Consider the following 25681-nt stretch of genomic DNA (forward strand, 5'->3'; position numbering starts at 1 on the left):
CTTCAGATAACGTAGACCATTACCTTCTTCAGTTATACCAAACAATTTTACTCAAAGACGATAAGAAGCTTTTGACAAATCTTATAAGCAAGAACCAAATAATTCTAACAAAGGAGGACCTTGAAAATGTTTATCACGAATAACAGGAAAGCAATGTGTCATTGACTATCTCGACCCTGAAATCGAATGCTGTGGTCAAACGCCACCATTCATGAAAATAGGTAACATCCGCATCATTGAAACACCAGGAACTACAGGAGTTGAGTTTAAGTATAAATATTCGAACGAGTATACAAAACTTTCAACAGAATATAAGCTTTGTTTGAAATATGTTTTAGTAAATTAAAGCAATTTGTATAATCTATCCAAAACTTCTTCAACAGTATCGAACTCATCTTCATAATGCAAACCTAATCTTATTGACTTGGTGCAGTTTTCACTAACACAATATAGCGCTTTGCGCTCGGCGCCTTTGACGCCTTTTTCTGTTCTCTTGACTGACATAACTAACTCATTTGTTTCATCAAACAGCAACAACCAAAGTTCATGACCTAATACATAACATTCATACTTTATATTTTTAGCTCTGAGTTCTCTTGTAAGCTGTTGCATTTAATATTTTCTAAAAAAGTCAACTTCAACAGTCATTCGCACTGGTGCCTTCAGTTCTACAGGCTCTCCTTGAAAGTCAACAAGTCTGAATTGCATGTCTTTCAAATTATGAGGACTAATGCGAACCCATTTACCTAAATGAGTTGCTATGACAGGAACGTTTGGAATGAACATTGAATTGACTGCATAACAGAAGGATTTATATTCTACTGAACCTTTACTATTAACTCCTGAAATACCTGTGACATTAGCTATTTTTGACTCACGTACAAACAATTACCAAACATACGTATGGAACAGATTTCATCTCAATCGTTTTGTCAACACTTTTCAAAGGAAATGTCATATGGTATGCTCCCAGAAGAAGTTGTACTCTATGACTCATTCTTTGGTATCTTAAACTCCTTCGCATAACTGAACTTCAAAACTCCTGCAATTAAGTTTAACATTCATTAAGTTTTCTTCGTTATCCTTGTTTATTGTAGTATTTATGAGAGCATTTAACACTCCAGCTAATGTTTCCATCTTATATTCTACATTATTGTGAAATCTTATTTCGTGCTTCTTTCCATCTATTTCAAGCTCCATGAAATCTGTTTCATCTGTTATAACGAATGAAGCGATAGTATTGAAGTCAACCATTCTGAATGCAAGTGGCTCATTCTGTAGACCTAAGTTTGTTTGTAGCTTTACTGTCCCGTATTCGTTTGGGTCTGTACTTTGCAAATAGAACAACATTTTATTCTCATTAAAATATGAGTATAGCTGCATATGCGTATGAAGCTGACAGAGCTAAACGTTTATATTTTGGTCAATACTCTCTCACACTTACTGACAAATATATTGTTATCAGTGATGGAAATACCGAGAAATACATAACATGGAAGGACTATGAAAAGTTTGACCCTATTTTAACTCCATGTACAATGCCATTCATTGTAAATGGTGAAGTTGTCATGAAGAACGAACAACAGTATATAAGTCTGTATATGAAGCATTAGAATATATGTTGAATTATAATCCCGAAAGATTTGACCCAAGCACTACACCATGTGCAATGCCTTTTATTAAGGACGGTGAAATCGTAAGAGTTCCGGATTCAACGGTTTATACTGCTGTTCAAAACAGTTTACAAAACATTTTAGCGAATAATCTTTAATTCAGAAACTACAGAAATAAAATTACCATATATAACAGATGCTAAAGAAATTAAATCAAAAACGACAACATTATTTACGTCACTTAATGATTTAATGACTTATATCATTAATATTCCTGCCCCAACTACAGCATTTGATCCAAACTCGACGGTTTGCAGTGTACCTTTCATAAAGTCGCAAACGGACTCTTTGAGTCCTGAAGGTCTTTCAGACCGAAGCGACCAGGGCGAAGCCCATGACAGTTCATTAATTACTTTAAGGGATCAACAGTTAATGAATCATTAAAGGCGTCATTAATGAAAATCATTGATTTTAACTCATTCACGAATACATATAATTCATTCATTAATGTTTCATATGCTTCTAAAGAAGGTGAGCCAAAAACTATCGATAAAGCGGTGTATGAAATAAAAGCATCAACGACGAATTGAATTCGTTAACTTTTGACGGTGATAGTTTCGTTAATGACATAACATCGGGGAAAACAATTTTAACGAAAGAATATTTAAAATCTCATGTTAGTGAGTTCGTTGAAATTGAAAAAGAAGGGGGGAATTAAGTTCGATCCACTGAATTTCATTTTCAGCTTAGCGAATGCGGGTGTTAGTTTCGCTGAATGGACAACTATACAGAGTGAAATAAATGCAATATGGACGTTTTTGGGGTCAAAAGCGGGAATGGGTGAGCTTGTAAATGCTGCAAGAACATTAGGTGAAACAGGAAATTTTGTAGATGGTTTTAAAAGACTTGTTTCAAATGTTTAACAAACACAAAGAAATTATTTAGATATACCATACATAACGGACGATTTTCGAACAGGTAGCAACAAACCCTCCGGTTATGGCTGCGTGATGATGGTTAGAGATATAAAACCACGTAACGACGGGAACGAAGAACATGAACAACAGAGCCCAACGGGCTCAGAGCCACATAGTGGCGAGGATACTGGTCGGGTTATTCAAGACATTAAAAACGTGTATCCTGAAGTTATTGATTTATTTAGAGGAGTTAATGATTCAATTTCAAAACATTCTATAACCCTCGATGAAGAGAATAAATTAACAGATTATATATTCGTCATTATTGCAGAACTAATGAAGAGAATAAATGAAAAAGGAATTGGTGATATCATTAATGTCAGCGATGTAATGATGAAAAGAAATTTTGACTCATTATTTACAAAACCGAAAACAGAATATAGTCTTTATGACGTAATTACCGAATTAATGAAAAAGATTAATGATAATAAGAGTTCTGGCGGAAGAGTTGAATTAGAAGTGAATGATGTTAATGAGAAATTAGCCGAAAAAGCAGATAAAAACCACGTTCATTATATAACTTCAGACGAACAGATTATAACGGACTACCATGGATATTTAACACGAAGTGATGAAGCGAAGACAAAAAATGTTAATGAAAGAAGATATAAATACATTCGTGCTAAAGGTTATGACATAAGCTGTACTGTACAGTATGATGTAGCTAAAGCACCAGAAGCATTTGGTTATACCGGTGAAATTTATGCCTCTACTTTCAATGTTAATGGTGTATTAGTTGAACCAAGATTTATGTTAAGAGTTAAGGCAAAAATAACGTTTGAAGATGCTATTAAAAGTAAAGCTGACAAAGATGAACTTGACGCAACGAACAAAGTTTTGAAATCTCATAAACACAACATCTCCGATATAAATGAACTTCAAGCTACATTAGACAGTAAAGCTGACAAGAACCATACACATAAATCCTTCACTACTGTTAGAGCAGATGACATAATATTGAACTTTGACCTTGGTTCAAGTGCACCATTAGAGAATCCAAGTACAAGCGTAAAAGATACACTAAACTCCTTAAATAGTAAATGTATGAACATTGAAGGTCATGTCAGAAACTTTGAAACACATGAACTACCAGCAATGTTAGATAAGAAAGCAGATAAGAACCATACACATGATTTCTTCACAACTGTTGGTATAGAAAGTATTGAAGGAACGGTTGAAGGAACTGGTGGGGAGGGCGGAGCCCCGCCGCACGCGGCTGCATTATATTGGAAACCTCCTAACTTTCCACAAGGTTTAACATCGGAGGAAAACATAACGACGATGAAATACATTAGATGTAGAAATGTTTATGTCATGGAGGATGAAAATAATGTTAAATTCACTGCTCAAGATTTATATGATAAGAAAGCTGACAAGAACCATACACATAAATCCTTCACTACTGTTAGAGCAGACGACATAATATTGAACTTTGACCTTGGTTCAAGTGCACCATTAGAAAATCCAAGTACAAGCGTAAAAGATACTCTTAACAGTTTAGATAAGAGTTGCAGGAACATTGAAAGTCATGCCAGAAACTTTGAAGCACATGAACTACCAACAATGTTAGATAAGAAAGCAGACAAAACTTATGTGGATGCAGAACTAACAAAGAAATTTTCGAAACCAGATACAATGACATTTACAACAGAAATTATAAATGGTGAACCAGCAACTCCATTTGAATTTGTTAGAGGTCTTCAACCAGATACTTTTGAATTTTTCTTGGATAATTCTATTGAACTAACATTACATTATAAAAGTGGAACAAATGCAACATTTCATCCGGGAGATACATTCCAAATGGTATTTAATGACATAAGTTCTTTAGAATATGTTTATAGAGTTATGAGCATATATGATTTATATATCCTATAGGAGCTGTTTATACGTCTATGAATCCAATAAATCCAAACACTTTATTTGGTGGTAGATGGTATGAAATAGTTGACAGTTTTCCATTCTACACTAATACTCAGTCAATGAAGATGGGAGGTTCAAAGAAAATAGGTATTGAAAAACCTTCCTTCACATATGCATAGGTTCAGTGGAAGAACATCTGTGGAAGGAAACCATTCACATTCAATAACAAAAAGAGGTTATACAAATCTTGCAGCGGGTTCGGATAGACAGGGAATGCATAGATATGATATCACAACTGACCCCAAAGATGTTAGCACAGGTATTTTCTGTGGAACTGCAGGAAATCATACACATGTTGTAGCTGGTATTACAGACCCAGCAGGTAATGGAAAAGATTATATGCCTCCTTATATAACAATGCACGCTTGGATACGAGTTGGTTAAAATCTTTAACTTTACATAAATGAGCTTGAAAGAAGTATTCGAACAACATCCATGGAGGTCATTTAAGAAATTCAATGAAGCTGCAAAGAGTTGGGGATTTACTAACAGAGCTGAAGTGAAAAGGTTCTTTGACAAAAATGTTGTACATCAAACAAAAATAAACCCTTACGACTACTTTTTACCAATTTACTCCAACACTCCTGACGCATACCAATTTGACACTCTCATTCAAAGCAGAAAAGGAGGACATAAACCATTCCTCATCTTCATAAATGTTAACACTCGTAAAGCATATGCATATCCAATGAAAAATAAAGGAACTCGTGAAGTGTTAAGAGTTTTACAAAAGTTTGTAGCAGAACATAACCCAAGTACTTTAACATCAGACCAAGACAGTGCATACCTCAGCAATGAAATCACAGAATTTCTCATTAAGCATAACATAACTCACTACACTACTGAAGACCATAACCATAACATACTCGGCATCATAAACCGCTTCATAAGAACGCTCAGAGATTTAAATCAAGAGCGAGACTTTACCGAAGAAACAATGAAACATTTTCTCGAAGTATATAATTCCTCAACACATTCTAAAACAGGACATACACCAAATTCAATGACACAACAACAGAAGAAAAGTATATACAAAAGAAACGAAGCCAAACACAAAATATCAGAAATTCAACACAATTTACCCTCATTCCTGGTACAAAAGTTCGTGTAGTTCTTGACGACAAACCGTTGACAAAGAAACGTTTAAGGTTAAGTAGAAACTATTATATCGTAGACTCTACGCAAGGTAATGGATATCTTATAAAAGCTGCTGACGACTCCATAGCATTTTACCCTCGACATAAGTTAGTTGAAAGTAGTAATGGCAAACTTGCTGAAACCATTGACGAAGCAAAGCGAGGAGTGGTTATTGAAATACTTGGCTACAACACAAACGATGACACTTATAAAGTAAGATATGAAGGAGGTGTTGAAGATGTTATACCATCTAAGAACTTGAGAGAGTCAAAGCCAACACATCTGGGACCATTAGAGCGGGAGTACTGGAAAGACAAAAATAAGCCAGAAAGAATAAGAAAATTCTTCTAAACTTTTTCATTAGATGTAAATCAGACATGAATGAGAACAGTCATGGAATTATTAATGTTTTCATAAATTTACACCAAAAATAATGTTTATGTTAGCATGTTAGATCTAACACGTTTTCTAACCTCTTTTCTAACATGGTCTAAAACTCTCGAAAATCATGAATTTTCAAGACTTCATCGAACTTAAATGTTTTGTCAAGACTTCATTGTAAATGACCAAAAATAATGTTTATGTTAGCATGTTAGATCTAACACGTTTTCTAACCTCTTTTCTAACATGGTCTAAAACTCTCGAAAATCATGAATTTTTGACATTTCCTTATGAAAGAAAAATAACGCTAATTTTTTTCTAAGAAAAATTTTTATCTTGTATGTAAAGATATGATTTCAACAATCGGCACAACAACAATTCAAACTACAGCACCAAACTCGTTAGTCATGAATCCAACATCTATGTTAGTAGAGATGAAAAGCTTCATTCCTTCTTCATATACTTTCGAAACAAAAATCCAGAAGATAAAGCAAGAACTTTTAACAAGTAATTTAGACTGTAGTGCGAAAGATGAAACAAATGAACAGTATCTTTATGAAATGCAGGACATTATTGACCATTTACCCAAATTGCCTGAAATCCAACAACAAAAACTAACTATTCCTGAATTCGACGAAATTGAAGTCAAAACAACTGACTCAGTAGAAATAAAGAAGTTCATACGTAAAGTAAATTATGAATTCCTTGGTTTTCATTGCAACCATAAAGTTATGGACAAAGATTGCGACATGGTTTATAAGAATGTTTCTGACATATATAAATCTGAAGAATTTAAGACCTACGATAACTTTGTTTCGTTAGTTGCTGAATGTGTTTGGGAAATAAGAGATAAAGATAGAAGAGGCAAAGTATGGAACGAACAACTAAGACCCGCTATGTTTGAGATGAAGAGAGCAATTGACGCCTTAGTTGTTTTAGCAGGTCAAATTTCAATGTATAACGCAAAAATGAACCCGCAATGTTCAAAATGTAAGGCAGCAATTAGGAAATATAACTACTCCGTCAAAGAGATAGAAAGAATGAGAAACGACTATGCAGATTTAAAGAAAGAAGTAGAAAAGCCAGCAGAAGATAAAATGGACATGTTAGCATTTCTGAACAAAAATTATCCAACTGCTGACGATTTCCTTCTATCTGACGTCAAGAAGAAATATAAAGAAACCTTCGGCATTGTTAAAACATTCGATGTACTAAAAGAAGAAATAGAAGCTACAAAACTGTTTAAAGTCATGAACCATCGCAACATATACCATGTAAAACGCTTGTAAATAGTTATGTTAGAAAAGAGGTTAGAAAACGTGTTAGATCTAACATGCTAACATAAACATTATTTTTGGTCATTTACAATGAAGTCTTGACAAAACATTTAAGTTCGATGAAGTCTTGAAAATTCATGAGTTTTGTATGTTTTAGACCATGTTAGAAAACGTGTTAGAAAACATGTTAGATCTAACATTCTAACATAAAATATATTTTTGGTCATTTACGCTCATTACGATGAAGAAGTCTTGACAAAACATGGAATCTCTTTCCTCGGAAAACCGAGAGAAGCAATCATATGACAAAGTCTTGACAAAACATTTAAGTTCGATGAAGTCTTGAAAATTCATGAGTTTTGTATGTTTTAGACCATGTTAGAAAACGTGTTAGAAAACGTGTTAGATCTAACATGCTAACATAAAATATATTTTTGTCTGATTTACGCTCATTACGATGAAGAAGTCTTGACAAAACATTTACGAAGAAGTCTTGACAAAACATTTACGAAGAAGTCTTGACAAAACATTTACGATGAAATCATGAAAATTCATGAGGTGAGAAAACATGTACGATGAAATCATGAAAATTCATGAGGTGAGAAAACAGGTGAAAAAACAGGTGAGATCTAACATGCTAACATAAACATTATTTTTACTGAATTCCGTATGAAAATCATGAATTTCCTTAAGATAGAAAAAATAAAATTAGTTTTATTTTTATTTATTTTTTTATTTTGTATGTAAGGACAGATATGTCAACAACAGAGAACACAACAACTGCTATCGTTCATGAAGCCATAAATGAAGAATACGAGTGGGTTCAGTTTAACAAACAACTCCGTCTCATTCGTTCGGTCAAAGACGATATGTACCAAATGCAAAGTATTTTGACAGCATGTTTTGCTCCAGACACTAAACACGCAGACGACTGGTTCAAAAACCAAAGCACACAAGAACTTTTGAGTGAAATTTCTCTAGACCGACTTTTTTCGGTCATGCATAAAACACATGAAAATCGTAAAAATTTGCCAATAAATTTAAGAGGTTATTATGTTCATAGACTTTTAGTAAATGCAGTTGCAATGTGGGCTTCTCCTCGTTATGCATGGCATGTTTACAGACTTCTTGACGAAATTCATAGACAAGAACGTGGAGAGATGGAAAAGAAACTTCAAGCAAAAGATGAAGTCATTGAATCCAAAGACAAAAGCATACAGAAAAGAATACCACGTTCAGTACCAAAAGGAAAGGAAAAGAGTTATAAGTATATGATATATACTGAAGAGTTGGAGAAAGAAGAAGATAAAGATATGGTTATGTTGCATTTAGTCAGAAGAAACAACAAAAGCTTTTATGACCTTGCTAAGATTTACAAATCTGACAGAAACTGGTTCTATCGTGAAAACTTACCGATTTCAATGACACCGAATGAGCAAATAAAGGAAATTGTCAAAAATACTCTTCCTCAACACACTATGACATCAAAGGTTGCACAATACTTACATTCAAAGAAGACTTAACATTACTGAAGGAAAAAAAAACAGAATATTTCGATAACTTCAAAGAGGAAGAATAAAAAAAATCTAAGCTAATTTTATTTTTTTATAAAATTTTATCTCATATGAAAGAACATGAATTTAGAATATTCGGAACTCATGACAGAAGAAGAGAACGAACAACATGTAAAAGATTATGCAAAATTTCTGAAGACATACAAAGCATTTAAACAATATCTAAATGCTTCTAAAGATTATGCAAAATTTCTGAAGGTATATAAAGCTTATGAAAAAGCGTATGAAAAGTTTATACATTGGGGAATTGTTGTAAAATATCGATATGAAGACTAACCAAAAATATATTTTTGCTTAAATGACGTCAGGGTCAATTTCTTCAACCATTTCACTTCCTTCGTCAATGTCAATAGAAGCTTCTTCAACCTTTGGTAAGAACTTTTGTATAACATCTTTGTTCGTTATTGTTTTCAAGAGATGAAGAATAATATTTCACATTTGTTTCACCCTTCTTATATTCTTTCTGTTCGGAAAGATTCATAGCAATACTGAAGAATCAATGTTGGAGTTCTTTATAATAGTATAATGAGTATCTTTGACATTCACGAAGAAACCCTTTTGTTTCAAAACTACTGCTAACTCTTGTGAAGTATAACGTTTGCGGTCAATGACAATAGCTAATGGTCTGACATACTGACCAAACTTAGATTCTTTCACAAACTTCTTGTTAAAGATAACATTGACGTTTGAAGCATTATTGAACTCATTCTTGATGACAGTAGCGAGAGCATTGTATGAAAAGAACTTGCAATCTTGCATGTGTTTCATTAAAATAAAAATATTAAATTATTTTGAAAAATAACTTAAAAAAATCTAATCTAATTTTTTCAAAAAATATTTTTTTATTTCCTACTAAAGATGTATCGGAAGTTGTCTAAGTTAGAACACTCGGAAATAAAACAACTTCTTACAGAAGCTAATATAGATGTTGCAAAGCATTACACAACAAACAAAAAGGCACTCGCTGACATCCTCAATGACTATAATGGTGAAATAACTTATGATAGAATTCATGAGTTCATAAAGCCGCAACGCGGCGAGGACGAAGTCCATGCAAGAGCATTTCCTTTAAATGACGTTGCTATTGACTTATATCATAGACGTTCAATACCTCATGAAGTAAGAAGAGAAATGTTTGACATAACAAATGCAAACGTTGGTGAAACAAGAAGAAGAGACGACACACTGAAACAACAGAGAAGAGAGATGTTTAAGAGCGCTATAGAACAAGTTCGCAAAGCTAATGATGTCATTCGTTCCATTGACGACAAACCAAAAGAAGGTGAGAGATGGTTAAAGAAAGATGAAGAAAATAGGAAGAGGAATGTGAAGTCAGGCAATAGACTCATTGACTTTAACATCGAAGCTTTAGATGAACCAAACAGAGACTACTTACACAAACATTTCGGTAAGGTTTTCATGAGACTCTTAGAGAAAATTAAAATAAACTCCCAACAGAGATGGATGGTATGTTATAAACTTGGTGGAAAGTATGAATGTTCTACGTTAAACCTCAATAATATTGGAACATTACTACATCAGCTCTTGAAGGAGAACTTTATATCAGAGATAGAAGCAAATGCTGCAGGTATTGTTGAAATGCACTATGACTTCTTCTTGACAAACATAAAGAATCTTACTGAAATAAAGATGTATGATTTAACAGAATATGAAGGCTTAACGATGTCAGATGTAAAGAAAGGCAAACCAAAAAAGAGACCATATAGAGATGAAAGCACACTGACAAATGACCAGAAAGCCATTTTGGAAGCTCTTAAGCAAACAGGAAACCCAGCACTTATAGAAAGCTTTTGGAAAGATAATGGTGAAAAGAAGTTTTATAAGAAGAGAAGCGGTCAGTTCTGGAAGTATCTTTGCACATTACCTATAAATCTTGAACGCTACCAAATCTTCAATGAACTGAACAAAAAACTGCAACACTTATGACAGAAGATAACTGCTTCGTTTATGCTTGCATTCAGGCTGGAGTAAATGAAGAAACTATTGACCACATGAGAGAAGTCATTCGTGTTAGAGACTTTCCTCAAAGTAAAGTACAAGAAATTTCTGACGCAACAGGTATAGCATTTAATGTTACCATTGGTTACTTCAATGACTCAAGACATAATGAAATAAAGAGATACATACCAAAAGAATGTGAAACTGTTCGAACTATTGACCTACTTCTTGTTGAAGACCACTACATGCTAAATGAAAGACTTCCAATGACAACATATTTCATTCGAAACTATAAAGAAATCTTGAAGGAGTGTGGTGGAATGAACATTGAAAAACAGATGAAAATATATACAAAGAGAGAAGATAAATATGTAGTTCGTTATGATAGAACAACACCGCTATGGGATGTTATGAAAACATTGTGGGAGTGCAAATATTTTGAACCTATTTCTTATGGAGAACTTTTCACATATACGACTGACTTATATAAACAGAACCTTGCACCATTTAAAGATTTGACATATGCTCCAAAGTATTGTGTACAACTGAAGAAGAAAGCAGAGTCAAAAGAAGTAAATAAAGCTAAATGTAAATTCATTCCTGAGCACGTTTTCTTTGCTGACTTTGAGTGTAGTACGGATGGCTTTCATAAAGCTTTTAACATCTGTTATGACAGTGAAGATGGTTCAGTTAGTGAAAGCATTTGGGGTCAAAACTGTGCAACAGAATTTTTGGAAAGACTTCCTGACAAGAGTTTAATATATTTCCATAACCTCAGTTATGACATAAACTTCATCTTAAGACACATGACAGAAGTGAAAGGAACTCCCATCATTAAAGGTTCACGAACAATGCAAATAACTGGTTTATATAAAGGACGGGCAATTATTATAAAAGACTCTTACAGTGTTATAAATAAGAAGCTTAAACTATTTCCTGCTATGTTTAACTTACAAACAGGACCGAAAGAAGTATTTCCATATAACTACTACAGCAGTGTTTTGTTAGCAAATGACAACAGAACTGGTGTCATTTCTGAAGCATGTAAGTTTATCCATGATGCAGATACATTCATGAAGAACATAGATTCCATCAAAGGTTGCAGAATAGATGAAAACCACTTCGACTTAGAAAAATATAGCACGTTTTACTGCAAACAAGATGTAAGAATTTTAAGAGAAGGTTTTGTAAAGTTCCGCAATGACTTATTGAAAGAGTTTGATTTAAACGTTTATGACTACGTTAGTATTTGTTCTATTGCTAACAAATTGTTTGAGAACAGAGTATACTTCCCGAATGGAAATCTTTATGACCTCTCAAATAAACCAAGAGAATTTATTTCGAGATGCATTCAAGGTGGAAGATGTATGTTGTCAGATAACATGAAACAAAAGAGCAAAAAGAAACTCATTGCTGACTTCGACACTGTTTCATTATATCCTTCAGCTATAGCAAGACTTTATACTTTAGAAGGTATTCCAAAAGTATTGAAGGAAGAAATGTTAAGCACAGAGTATCTCATGAGACATTTATTCGATGACGACCAAAAGGAACCCATTGGTGAAAAGTTTATGTCTGGCTTCTTTGTTCTCATTAAGATAACAGAGATTGGTATACCCAGACACTTTCATTTAATAGTTTGCGACCTGAACTAAATCCAGAACTTAACGTTCCAAGAAGTTCAAACACTTGCTGTCTCATGTATGTTGACCATATAACATTACAAGACCTCATAAAATATCAAGGTGTCAAATGTGAAGTGTTGCAAGGATACTATTACGATGGAAACAGAGATATGAGAATAAGAGATGAAGTAAAGAAGTTGTTTGAGTTAAGGTTAAAGTATAAGAAAGAAGAAAACCCCTTACAAGAAATTATAAAACTCATTCTGAACAGCATTTATGGCAAAACTATTCTATCTCCTATTGAGTCAAAAATAACCATAGTAGATGACAAAGATGCTATAAGATATGCTATAAGAAATTACAACCATATAGTGAAGTTCGAAGGTTTGGATGGTTCAGATAAAACTATTTTCAAGCTAACGAAAAGCATTTGCAGACACTTTAACTTCTGTCCACTTGGTGTTAATATTCTGTCTATGTCAAAACGTATTATGAATGAAGTATTCTGTACTGCAGAGGACATGGGACTTCAAATCTTTTACCAGGATACCGACAGTATGCACTTATATAATGAAGACATCCCAAAGCTTGCAGCAGAGTTTAAGAAGAGATATGGTCGCGAACTTATAGGAAAGAACCTTGGTCAATTTCATAGCGACTTTGCAGAAATAACACCTGGAAAACAAAGTTTAGCTTATAAAAGTATTTTCTGTGGAAAGAAGACCTACATAGACTTACTCACTAACGATTTAAATGAAGTTGCATTTCACTGCAGAATGAAAGGCGTGAAGCAAGATGTTATTGCTTTAACCGCTAATGAAATGTTTCCTGAAGCTATACAATGCTATTACAATGAAGATAAGAACATTCACATACCTGTTGGAACATATGACAAAGACTCTGAGTTCAGTTTAATGAAACTTTACAAAGCACTTCATGATGGTCAAGAGATTGCATTCGACTTATGTAAGTCATGTCAACCTTGCTTTGCTGAAAAGTTCAACTTTTCAATAACGACTAAAACAAGCTTTATTCGTAAGTTGAAGTTCTGAGGTCATTTATTTTTGTCAGCAATGAGGTCATTCGTGATAAAAATAAAGCTAGCGTAGATTTTACAATACTGCGATGGTAGAGTTTAAGAGTTGTGCTTCAATGTAGAGACAGTCCTTCCCATCTGGAGGCAAGAACACTGGGCAGTTATGGTCATGAGTGGAGAACATGTCTATCCAAAACTCACGATTGAAGCCAGTTAATTTATAGTATTTAGGGTTAGGAAGTGGTGAAGTTCTTGTATGACCAATGAACTCATTTTCAACGCCTTTGGCTATATTAGAGTAAAGTATTGCTTGCTTTCTATCCCAAATGCCAGGTGTTACAATCTTTGAAAATTCATTTTTCCTCGGAAGCATTGCATCATAATTGAAAACATTCTTAAAATCATCACTTGGTTCGGAGATTTGAAATCTTATACGTAATGGATTTTCTTTCTTTTTAGCGACTTCATTGAATGGTGAGAATACAATGAATTGACAGTCATGAGTTCCATCTTCATTTTCATTAAATTCATAATGAAAGTCTATAAGTTGTGGCTGACTACCTTCTTCTTTCAGTTGTGCAAGAAACTCACGTAAAGGCTGTAAAGTTTGTACTTCAATGTTGAACTTTTTCTCGAACATCTCATTAAATGAAATCATACATTGTTGCAATGTTGTATCGTCTTTAAAGTATTTGTATATGTGAATGTTTTGGGCGCTTAAAGACTGTTCGTCATTTTCTATCTCGACTTGAAGTATAAAGTCAACCTTTCTGAAAGCACGTGTTATATACATAGATGTTATGCCAATGTACTTCTCTTCATTTATGTTCACAATCCAGTCTGTTGGAAACTTAAACGTTACTCTGTTCCCCTTTATTTTGACGTCAGGGTTTTCACTACTGAACGCAACAGTTAAAGGTATTTGTCTATACATTTAATTCGGATAAAAATAAACCATTTACTCTTTCTTTGCTTCAGCTTCTTTAGCTTTTGCTTCTTCTCTAGCTTTTTTCGCCAGCAAACGTGGGTTCTTCTGTCTTCCAGCAGCTAATGCAGCTAGTTGTTTTTCACTAAGTTTTCTCTTTGGTCTCTCTGGCTTTTGTTCTTGTTTTTGTTCCTTCAGTTCGGATAAAATTTGCTCGCGAATTTCTTTCTTCAATGCTTCAACATCTATGACACCTTGGGTCTTGTCCGTAGGGCTTGTCTGAGTCATTTGACTGCAGATAAAAAACTAAATTAAAACTTTAACCGATGTAAAATGAGCTTGTCAAAATCAGAGCGAGAGTCTATTATATTAAATGACGCAAGAGGAATACAACATCCTTTCTATTACGTAAGTCAGAGTAAAGATGGTAAAATATACGTAAGAAAAAGAAAGGTACCATTAGCGAATGCAGAGAGCGACAACATTAAGGTGCATGGCAAGGGTGAAGTCCACGAAGCCCATATAAAACCTTCTGTTCAAACTGAAAAGTCAATAGAACCAGAAGAAAAGAAGCCAGATGTACTTTCAATAACGAACCAAGAGCTTATTGCAAAGTTCGTGAATTTCATTGAAAAACAAACCGAGTCAAAGAACCCTGACCCGCCAGTGAAAGAAGTTGAGACAAAAGAGAATGTACAGTTCATTGAAAATGTCAAGAAACAACTTCCACCACGAATTCCAAGAAGAAGAGTGAGAATAATGAAGTAAATAGATATTTTTATCTGAAGTAAATACATGCAGAACGAACAGCTAAACGAATTTACTCCAGCAGAGCATATTCATCAGATTCGCTCATATTTCGATATCATAGACAATGCAGTTCAAATTGGTGACACTAATAGAAAATATTCTGACGCAAAGATTCCATCACAACCTGGAACTGCTAAAGATAACACATGGGTAACATTCAATCTCTCACCTCCTGGTGAAAATATGTTGGACCTTTACAATACATTCATTACGTATAAAATGGAAGGTCAATTTATTGCAGATAAAGAAATTGGTTCAGGTTCCAATAAAACAAACCCACCAGGATTTTGGATTGGTTTCGATGACGCTTTCTATGCAGTTGCTGGATATCAAATCCTTGCAAATGGTCGTATCGTATATTCTCAAGACAACGCAAGAGAAGAAGCATATATAACTTCAAACTCACAAACTACCGAACAAATAAAGAAAGTAGATGTTTTCTCAAAGACTCGACATGAAGATGTATGGAGTCATTCGGGAACATGCAGAACAGGACAAATTGTTAGTGGTCCAATTACAGCAGGAAAATCATTTGATTTTAAGCTTCGTTTAAGAATTCCTGTTAGAAGATTCCTTCCATTAGAAGCTATTCGATTTATTCCAGCTTTTGCAGGAAACATTCAGCTTAAAGTAAAGTTCAGTAGCGACGCCTTACAATGCACATCTATATCTGTAAATGATATCATTGCTTTCAATCCAACTCTTAAAGTTGCATTTGCTTCAGATTCAAATCCACCGACAAATAAATTTGTTCCATGGAATGAACCATTCACTATGATAACGAAGGCAATAGAAGCTAGTGGAACAGTTACTATTACAACTGTAACCCAGCAACTATTTCGAACAAAGATGGATTTTAATGAATGTTTCATTCATCCAAAGTCATTCTCTTTAGACCCTAACATTTATACAGAACTTGTAGAACATTATACAAACGAGGCTTTATGTTTTCCTGTTAAAGTTATGGATTGGATTCCTATGGACGGTTCATTCTCAAAGAATACAGATAGTTCAAGTGCAACATTTACAGCAGCTTATACGCCTATTAATGTTAAAAGTATTTGGGCACTATTTAGAAAGAAAGACAACTATTATGTTAATTTTGAGAACCCTAAGTTTAAATATCTTCAGCTTTCCATGGGAGCTTATGGAAATATGCCTGCAGAACCTGAAAAATCATATGGACCTGTATTTTATGAAATGGTTGCGAACGCTTGCAATACAAACAATGATATGATAGGATTTAATGAAGATGTTATGAGGTCATTGGTGGATGATGGTAGTGTGGAACATAAATGGGATAGCTATGACAACACACATTTCTTATGTGGTTTTCCAACAGAAGTGGACTTTTGCTTCCAGCAAGGTCAAACATCTACTGCTCCAATAACATACAAATTGTCTGTTAAAGGACCTATTGAACTAGCAACTGAAAATGTACCAAAGCCACTTATTGGATTTATGAGGGATTGTTGCTTTGCAATACAAGTAAGACAGTCAGGCATACCAATAATAAGACTTGACGACTATAACTTAGCAACTGACGACAGTGAGGAATAAAGGATGAACGTTTATTTTTAAAGCTTATAAATGAGTTCTTCATCAAGCTCTCGTGAACCTTCACCATCTGTGAAACAAACTTTACCAAACGATTATGGAGCACCTATTGAATATTTCTTACGAGCTGCACAATGGCAAAGAGCAGTTTCACCAAGGTTAGGTGTTCCACCAGCTCCTGTCAAAAATAGCATTTGGTCAAGTCCTTATATAAGATATGGTCTCCCACTAGGTTTGCTAGCTACAGCAGGAGCAGTTATGATGTTGAAAAGAAATAAAGCAAATGTTATAAATAATACTGAAGTAGCTGAAGTTAAACAAACTCCAACACCTTCGTCAAAACCAACGCCTTCACAAGCAAAACCTTCAATGACTCCTGAACCTATGGAAGTACAAACTCCTGTTCAAAAGTCAACTCCTAAACCGACTCCAACATTTAAACCAGAACCTACTCCTCAAATAAATCGTAAAACTCCTGCGTTTCCTTACTGAAAAATAACGTTATTTTTATTTTATTTGAACATTTTTATTTGATTGAAATGACGACTAAAGTCACTGAAGCAATGAAACAAAAGTTTTTGGTAGAATACATTAAATCAGGAACTATTCCAGAAGGTTTTTACGTTCATACTATGAAGGATGGTAGAGTTCAGTTTAGAAAGATAAAGCAACCATTAGATAGAGAAGGAATTTTGAGAAAGATTAAACTTCATGAGGACAACATTGCTGAACTTAAGAAGAAGTTAGAAGAGTTGGAGAAAGGAAGAGAGTTATAAAGCAATGAATTCAACGGGTTAGAAAAGAGGTTAGAAAACGTGTTAGATCTAACATTCTAACATAAACATTATTTTTGTGCTATGTTTTCATACGTGTGAGGGTGGTGATATCATTAATTTTTAAGTTTATTTGGATGTAATTTTTAAGTTTATTTTTATATAAATGACGAAAACTATTGAGATAACAAACTACAACGGTCATGAGTTCAAGAATTTGTTCTTCGTTCCTCGTGAAAATACATTCTATCAGATACGAGGGAGAAAGGGTAAAGTTAGTTTGAGCGTTTATGAAGGAATGAAGAATGGAAAGTTTATACAAGCATACGATACAAACGGTAAACGTGTTTCATTAGCTTTGTCAAAACTTACTAACATTTATTTTGACAGTGATTTTGACCTATATGAAGAAGAAAGTGAGTCAGAAGATTATGAGCTGTTATGTGAAGCACAGCAATGGGAGGAGTTGCAATACTTTTGTAAGTGAGAACGTTTATTTTTACATTAATGAAGTCGTTTGTGAAAACGTTAGTGAAGTGAAGTGGTTGGCGGCTTTGTAAATATTTAATGTTAAGTTAGTGTTGTCGTTTGTGTTGTAAAATATACGTTAACGGTTTTGTAAAGTGTCAAATTCACAAGTATTGGGTAAAGTGAAACGCAGTGCCTCCGTACACAACATAGGTATACTAACTTTTGCAGACACTTTAACTTCTGTCCACTTGGTGTTAATATTCTGTCTATGTCAAAACGTATTATGAATGAAGTATTCTGTACTGCAGAGGACATGGGACTTCAAATCTTTTACCAGGATACCGACAGTATGCACTTATATAATGAAGACATCCCAAAGCTTGCAGCAGAGTTTAAGAAGAGATATGGTCGCGAACTTATAGGAAAGAACCTTGGTCAATTTCATAGCGACTTTGCAGAAATAACACCTGGAAAACAAAGTTTAGCTTATAAAAGTATTTTCTGTGGAAAGAAGACCTACATAGACTTACTCACTAACGATTTAAATGAAGTTGCATTTCACTGCAGAATGAAAGGCGTGAAGCAAGATGTTATTGCTTTAACCGCTAATGAAATGTTTCCTGAAGCTATACAAATGCTATTACAATGAAGATAAGAACATTCACATACCTGTTGGAACATATGACAAAGACTCTGAGTTCAGTTTAATGAAACTTTACAAAGCACTTCATGATGGTCAAGAGATTGCATTCGACTTATGTAAGTCATGTCAACCTTGCTTTGCTGAAAAGTTCAACTTTTCAATAACGACTAAAAAGCTTTATTCGTAAGTTGAAGTTCTGAGGTCATTTATTTTTGTCAGCAATGAGGTCATTCGTGATAAAAATAAAGCTAGCGTAGATTTTACAATACTGCGATGGTAGAGTTTAAAGTTGTGCTTCAATGTAGAGACAGTCCTCCCATCTGGAGGCAAGAACACTGGGCAGTTATGGTCATGAGTGGAGAACATGTCTATCCAAAACTCACGATTGAAGCCAGTTAATTTATAGTATTTAGGGTTAGGAAGTGGTGAAGTTCTTGTATGACCAATGAACTCATTTTCAACGCCTTGGCTATATTAGAGTAAAGTATTGCTTGCTTTCTATCCCAAATGCCAGGTGTTACAATCTTTGAAAATTCATTTTTCCTCGGAAGCATTGCATCATAATGAAAACATTCTTAAAATCATCACTTGGTTCGGAGATTTGAAATCTTATACGTAATGGATTTCTTTCTTTTTAGCGACTTCATTGAATGGTGAGAATACAATGAATTGACAGTCATGAGTTCCATCTTCATTTTCATTAAATTCATAATGAAAGTCTATAAGTTGTGGCTGACTACCTTCTTCTTTCAGTTGTGCAAGAAACTCACGTAAAGGCTGTAAAGTTTGTACTTCAATGTTGAACTTTTTCTCGAACATCTCATTAAATGAAATCATACATTGTTGCAATGTTGTATCGTCTTTAAAGTATTTGTATATGTGAATGTTTTGGGCGCTTAAAGACTGTTCGTCATTTTCTATCTCGACTTGAAGTATAAAGTCAACCTTTCTGAAAGCACGTGTTATAATACATAGATGTTATGCCAATGTACTTCTCTTCATTTATGTTCACAATCCAGTCTGTTGGAAACTTAAACGTTACTCTGTTCCCCTTTATTTTGACGTCAGGGTTTTCACTACTGAACGCAACAGTTAAAGGTATTTGTCTATACATTTAATTCGGATAAAAATAACCATTTACTCTTTCTTTGCTTCAGCTTCTTTAGCTTTTGCTTCTTCTCTAGCTTTTTTCGCCAGCAAACGTGGGTTCTTCTGTCTTCCAGCAGCTAATGCAGCTAGTTGTTTTTCACTAAGTTTTCTCTTTGGTCTCTCTGGCTTTTGTTCTTGTTTTTGTTCCTTCAGTTCGGATAAAATTTGCTCGCGAATTTCTTTCTTCAATGCTTCAACATCTATGACACCTTGGGTCTTGTCCGTAGGGCTTGTCTGAGTCATTTGACTGCAGATAAAAAACTAAATTAAAACTTTAACCGATGTAAAATGAGCTTGTCAAAATCAGAGCGAGAGTCTATTATATTAAATGACGCAAGAGGAATACAACATCCTTTCTATTACGTAAGTCAGAGTAAAGATGGTAAAATATACGTAAGAAAAAGAAAGGTACCATTAGCGAATGCAGAGAGCGACAACATTAAGGTGCATGGCAAGGGTGAAGTCCACGAAGCCCATATAAAACCTTCTGTTCAAACTGAAAAGTCAATAGAACCAGAAGAAAAGAAGCCAGATGTACTTTCAATAACGAACCAAGAGCTTATTGCAAAGTTCGTGAATTTCATTGAAAAACAAACCGAGTCAAAGAACCCTGACCCGCCAGTGAAAGAAGTTGAGACAAAAGAGAATGTACAGTTCATTGAAAATGTCAAGAAACAACTTCCACCACGAATACCAAGAAGAAGAGTGAGAATAATGAAGTAAATAGATATTTTTATCTGAAGTAAATACATGCAGAACGAACAGCTAAACGAATTTACTCCAGCAGAGCATATTCATCAGATTCGCTCATATTTCGATATCATAGACAATGCAGTTCAAATTGGTGACACTAATAGAAAATATTCTGACGCAAAGATTCCATCACAACCTGGAACTGCTAAAGATAACACATGGGTAACATTCAATCTCTCACCTCCTGGTGAAAATATGTTGGACCTTTACAATACATTCATTACGTATAAAATGGAAGGTCAATTTATTGCAGATAAAGAAATTGGTTCAGGTTCCAATAAAACAAACCCACCAGGATTTTGGATTGGTTTCGATGACGCTTTCTATGCAGTTGCTGGATATCAAATCCTTGCAAATGGTCGTATCGTATATTCTCAAGACAACGCAAGAGAAGAAGCATATATAACTTCAAACTCACAAACTACCGAACAAATAAAGAAAGTAGATGTTTTCTCAAAGACTCGACATGAAGATGTATGGAGTCATTCGGGAACATGCAGAACAGGACAAATTGTTAGTGGTCCAATTACAGCAGGAAAATCATTTGATTTTAAGCTTCGTTTAAGAATTCCTGTTAGAAGATTCCTTCCATTAGAAGCTATTCGATTTATTCCAGCTTTTGCAGGAAACATTCAGCTTAAAGTAAAGTTCAGTAGCGACGCCTTACAATGCACATCTATATCTGTAAATGATATCATTGCTTTCAATCCAACTCTAAAGTTGCATTTGCTTCAGATTCAAATCCACCGACAAATAAATTTGTTCCATGGAATGAACCATTCACTATGATAACGAAGGCAGTAGAAGCTAGTGGAACAGTTACTATTACAACTGTAAACCAGCAACTATTTCGAACAAAGATGGATTTTAATGAATGTTTCATTCATCCAAAGTCATTCTCTTTAGACCCTAACATTTATACAGAACTTGTAGAACATTATACAAACGAGGCTTTATGTTTTCCTGTTAAAGTTATGGATTGGATTCCTATGGACGGTTCATTCTCAAAGAATACAGATAGTTCAAGTGCAACATTTACAGCAGCTTATACGCCTATTAATGTTAAAAGTATTTGGGCACTATTTAGAAAGAAAGACAACTATTATGTTAATTTTGAGAACCCTAAGTTTAAATATCTTCAGCTTTCCATGGGAGCTTATGGAAATATGCCTGCAGAACCTGAAAAAATCATATGGACCTGTATTTTATGAAATGGTTGCGAACGCCTGCAATACAAACAATGATATGATAGGATTTAATGAAGATGTTATGAGGTCATTGGTGGATGATGGTAGTGTGGAACATAAATGGGATAGCTATGACAACACACATTTCTTATGTGGTTTTCCAACAGAAGTGGACTTTTGCTTCCAACAAGGTCAAACATCTACTGCTCCAATAACATACAAATTGTCTGTTAAAGGACCTATTGAACTAGCAACTGAAAACGTACCAAAGCCACTTATTGGATTTATGAGGGATTGTTGCTTTGCCATTCAGGTGCGTGCTAATGGCATCCCCATAATAAGATTAGATGACTATAACTTAGCCACGGACGACAGTGAGGAATAAAGGATGAACATTTATTTTTAAAGCTTATAAATGAGTTCTTCATCAAGCTCTCGCGAACCTTCACCATCTATGAAACAAACTTTACCAAACGATTATGGAGCACCTATTGAATATTTCTTACGAGCTGCACAATGGCAAAGAGCAGTCTCACCAAGGTTAGGTGTTCCACCAGCTCCTGTCAAAAATAGCATTTGGTCAAGTCCTTATATAAAATATGGTCTCCCACTAGGTTTGCTAGCTACAGCAGGAGCAGTAATGATGTTGAAAAAAATAAAGCAAATGTTATAAATAATACTGAAATAGCTGAAGTTAAACAAACTCCAACACCTTCGCCAAAACCAACGCCTTCACAAGCAAAACCTTCAATAACTCCTGAACCTATGGAAGTACAAACTCCTGTTCAAAAGTCAACTCCTAAACCGACTCCAACATTTAAACCAGAACCTACTCCTCAAATAAATCGTAAAACTCCTGCGTTTCCTTACTGAAAAAATAACGTTATTTTTTATTTAATATTAAAATTTTTATTTGATTGAAATGACGACTAAAGTCACTGAAGCAATGAAACAAAAGTTTTTGGTAGAATACATTAAATCAGGAACTATTCCAGAAGGTTTTTACATTCATACTATGAAGGATGGTAGAGTTCAGTTTAGAAAGATAAAGCAACCATTAGATAGAGAAGGTATTTTGAGAAAGATTAAACTTCATGAGGACAACATTGCTGAACTTAAGAAGAAGTTAGAAGAGTTGGAGAAAGCAGACGACAGTGAGTTATAAAGCAATGAATTCAACAGGGTTAGAAATGAGGTTAGAAAACGTGTTAGATCTAACATTCTAACATAAACATTATTTTTGTGCTATGTTTTCATACGTGTGCGGGTGGTGATATCATTAATTTTTAAGTTTATTTTTAAGTTTACTGAAATTTTTTATTTGGATGTAAATGACAGAACAAAAGCAACTCATACAAATCAAAACATATAACAAACATACATTTAAACATTTATTCTTCCTTCCTGAGCATAACATGTTCTTTCAAATACATCCGAGACCAGTTGACTTTTCATTGACTGTTTATAAAGATAGAAATAGTTATATCATTAAACCATACGATGACGAAGGTAAGTTATGTAAATTGTACGTTAAGAAGTTAGAGAAAGTTTATGGCTTCAAGTATGACTACAATAGGGTTAACACTGATGATGAAGATATTGAGGAAAATTTATGAGAACATTAGTGAAGTCGTTAGTGAGAACGATAGTGAGTTCGTTTATTTTTACATTAGTGAGTTCGTTAGTGAAGTGAAGTGGTTGGCGGCTTTGTAAATATTTAAGGTTAAGTTAGTGTTGTCGTTTGTGTTGTAAAATACACGTTAACGGTTTTGTAAAGTGTCAAATTCACATATAATGGGTAAGTAGGTGCGCAGTGCCACAGTACCCAACTAACCCATACTAACTTCTTATAGAGAAGTACGCAGATACTTCAAAGAAAATCATTTCACCAAGACGCGATTAGAGCATGCCGGGCCAGAAACAGCAGTAAGATATTGGGCGCTTTCACCCAATCTTATCTGGCACGCAGATGTTCATTATTTTAGGGGTGTTCGTGGCCAGTATATTTATGGCATAATTGACAATTTTAGCCGCAAAGTCCTAGCGTGTATACAAATACCAGATATGCTGGCAGCGACGACAGCGAACGTTGCGGCTTCCGCCTTCATTGAATTTGGCGCCCCTTATTGTTTCTGGACCGACAACGGTTCAGAAAATAGGGGCGCCTTTCAAGATCTACTTGATCTTTGGGGCGTCCAATGGCGGCATACAGACTCTCATTCTCCCTACCAAAATGGGAAGATTGAGAGATTCTGGCCGACATTGGAGCGCTGCCAAAGCATTCAGGCTATTCCTGCCTTATTTTGGGAGTACAATAATAACACACCGCATGAAGATCTCCCAATTAATCCATTAACTGGAACAAATTACACGCCAAATCAAATGTATCAGCTGAAACCGAAATACACAAATGCAGATACAGAAAGGTTGTGGCAAATATGGGATACAGATACAGGCATGACCGCTGTTGACACATTCACAGCGTAATAATAAACATAATTTTTTAATTTCATTTTTAACAAGTTTTTTTAAATGTATGTAATGAATAATTCATTAGAATATGATAATGCACATTGTAACAGAATAGAACAATCACCAAATTTTTTTTGAAATTAAAAAATAAAAGTAAAAAGTATAAAGTAATCTAACCAAAAAAGATATTTAAAAGAATTTTGGAAAAAACAGAATAAGGATAATGATATTATTTTAGATACACAATCGATGTACTGAAGAATAATCCGGTAAAATGATGATATAAAATTAGATTATTTTACAAGTAGCTAAAAGAATAAAACTATAATATAAAATAAATGAAGTTTAATGAAACAATAAAGGTTAAATAAATAATAAAGATTTTTATTTTATATCAGTATTGAGAAGAAGTAACAGCTGACACTTGGTAGACAACTTCTTTATGTCTAGAAAATTCTATCTTGCCTTTTATTTTTTTCTCGCTGTGAAACGTATTCGGTCATTTTTTTAAAAATTAATTTTTTGTTAGAGATAAGAGCTAAAACTCGGTAAACAACTTCTTTATGTCTAGAAAATTCTATCTTGCCTTTTATTTTTTCTCGCTGTGAAACGTATTCGGTCATTTTTTTAAAAATTAATTTTTTGTTAGAGATAAGAGCTAAAACTCGGTAAACAACTTCTTTATGTCTAGAAAATTCTATCTTGCCTTTTATTTTTTTCTCGCTGTGAAACGTATTCGGTCTTTTTTTTAAAAATTAATTTTTTGTTAGAGATAAGAGCTAAAACTCGGTAAACAACTTCTTTATGTCTAGAAAATTCTATCTTGCCTTTATTTTTTTCTCGCTGTGAAACGTATTCGGTCTTTTTTTTAAAAATTAATTTTTTGTTAGAGATAAGAGCTAAAACTCGGTAAACAACTTCTTTATGTCTAGCAAATTTAACATTCGTCTCCCATTTTTATATATTTGGTTTAGAATGTTCGAAAATGCGTAATATGGTCATTAATATTAATTGAAAAGAACCTTGAATTAATTCAATCTGATCTCACAAAATATTTTAAATTACAAACTTTGTAGTTTGAATAGATAATTAGTATTAAACTCAAATAGCTAGTTTATTTTTGAATAAAAATTATTTGAATTTATTCAATTTTGTGAATTTTCCTTCAAAAATCAAGTTTAAATATCTTATTTGCCATATAATTATAAATACAATGAAACATATTCGAAATTGAAAAGAACGACTTTTTCTGTTCTTTCAATCATTCAATTTGAATTTTGCAATATTGGATTTCTCATTAAATAGCTATTAAAAACAACAAGAAATTTAACTTACATTCAAATTTATTTGTGTTATATTCAATCTTCTCAAAACTTATAATTTTCGGCTATAGCATGATTATATGCTATATAATATAATAAACCTATAATAGTATCATT

General features: G+C 33.9%; 10 protein-coding genes and 3 pseudogenes across 13 annotated transcripts, besides 4 other annotated features; 12 read left to right on the forward strand and 1 right to left on the reverse strand.

The window, feature by feature from the left end:
* Positions 1–17283: part of a mobile genetic element that runs on past the window's edge.
* On the forward strand, positions 3341–4331 carry TVAGG3_0697840 (keratin-associated protein family; the record flags this gene model as incomplete). The annotated part of the gene is made up of 1 exon (XM_001294771.2): positions 3341–4331. A coding segment is annotated over one exon (991 nt), but the record flags the coding sequence as incomplete, so codon positions are not given.
* On the forward strand, positions 4917–5540 carry TVAGG3_0697850 (integrase core domain containing protein family; the record flags this gene model as incomplete). The annotated part of the gene is made up of 1 exon (XM_051243262.1): positions 4917–5540. A coding segment is annotated over one exon (624 nt), but the record flags the coding sequence as incomplete, so codon positions are not given.
* Positions 6382–6964, forward strand: TVAGG3_0697860 (organellar and viral DNA polymerase type B; the record flags this gene model as incomplete). Its single annotated transcript, XM_051243263.1, has 1 exon — positions 6382–6964. A coding segment is annotated over one exon (583 nt), but the record flags the coding sequence as incomplete, so codon positions are not given.
* TVAGG3_0697870 (organellar and viral DNA polymerase type B) lies at positions 7000–7320 on the forward strand (the record flags this gene model as incomplete). The annotated part of the gene is made up of 1 exon (XM_051243264.1): positions 7000–7320. The coding sequence occupies one exon, from the start codon at positions 7000–7002 to the stop codon at positions 7318–7320; it is 321 nt and encodes a 106-aa protein (XP_051089851.1).
* On the forward strand, positions 8064–8780 carry TVAGG3_0697880 (KilA, N-terminal/APSES-type HTH, DNA-binding family; the record flags this gene model as incomplete). Its single annotated transcript, XM_051243265.1, has 1 exon — positions 8064–8780. A coding segment is annotated over one exon (717 nt), but the record flags the coding sequence as incomplete, so codon positions are not given.
* TVAGG3_0697890 (organellar and viral DNA polymerase type B) lies at positions 10826–11760 on the forward strand (the record flags this gene model as incomplete). Its single annotated transcript, XM_051243266.1, has 1 exon — positions 10826–11760. A coding segment is annotated over one exon (935 nt), but the record flags the coding sequence as incomplete, so codon positions are not given.
* TVAGG3_0697900 (organellar and viral DNA polymerase type B) lies at positions 12958–13518 on the forward strand (the record flags this gene model as incomplete). The annotated part of the gene is made up of 1 exon (XM_051243267.1): positions 12958–13518. One exon carries the CDS (start codon positions 12958–12960, stop codon positions 13516–13518), a length of 561 nt encoding a protein of 186 aa, XP_051089854.1.
* On the reverse strand, positions 13579–14295 carry TVAGG3_0697910 (uncharacterized protein; the record flags this gene model as incomplete). Its single annotated transcript, XM_051243268.1, has 1 exon — positions 13579–14295. The coding sequence occupies one exon, from the start codon at positions 14293–14295 to the stop codon at positions 13579–13581; it is 717 nt and encodes a 238-aa protein (XP_051089855.1).
* Positions 14761–15195, forward strand: TVAGG3_0697920 (uncharacterized protein; the record flags this gene model as incomplete). Its single annotated transcript, XM_051243269.1, has 1 exon — positions 14761–15195. The coding sequence occupies one exon, from the start codon at positions 14761–14763 to the stop codon at positions 15193–15195; it is 435 nt and encodes a 144-aa protein (XP_051089856.1).
* TVAGG3_0697930 (uncharacterized protein) lies at positions 16012–16797 on the forward strand (the record flags this gene model as incomplete). Its single annotated transcript, XM_051243270.1, has 1 exon — positions 16012–16797. The coding sequence occupies one exon, from the start codon at positions 16012–16014 to the stop codon at positions 16795–16797; it is 786 nt and encodes a 261-aa protein (XP_051089857.1).
* A 270-nt stretch (positions 17284–17553) lies between the features above and the next one.
* Positions 17554–18259: a mobile genetic element.
* Positions 18260–23599: a mobile genetic element.
* TVAGG3_0697960 lies at positions 20121–20553 on the forward strand (annotated as a pseudogene). Its single transcript has one exon. A coding segment is annotated over exon 1 (433 nt).
* Positions 21558–22155, forward strand: TVAGG3_0697970 (annotated as a pseudogene). The gene has a single exon. A coding segment is annotated over exon 1 (598 nt).
* Positions 22186–22514, forward strand: TVAGG3_0697980 (annotated as a pseudogene). Its single transcript has one exon. A coding segment is annotated over exon 1 (329 nt).
* A 1293-nt stretch (positions 23600–24892) lies between the features above and the next one.
* Positions 24893–25681: part of a mobile genetic element that runs on past the window's edge.

Source organism: Trichomonas vaginalis, chromosome III (assembly GCF_026262505.1).
Source record: "Trichomonas vaginalis G3 chromosome III, whole genome shotgun sequence".
NCBI classification, from domain to species: Eukaryota; Parabasalia; order Trichomonadida; family Trichomonadidae; genus Trichomonas; species Trichomonas vaginalis.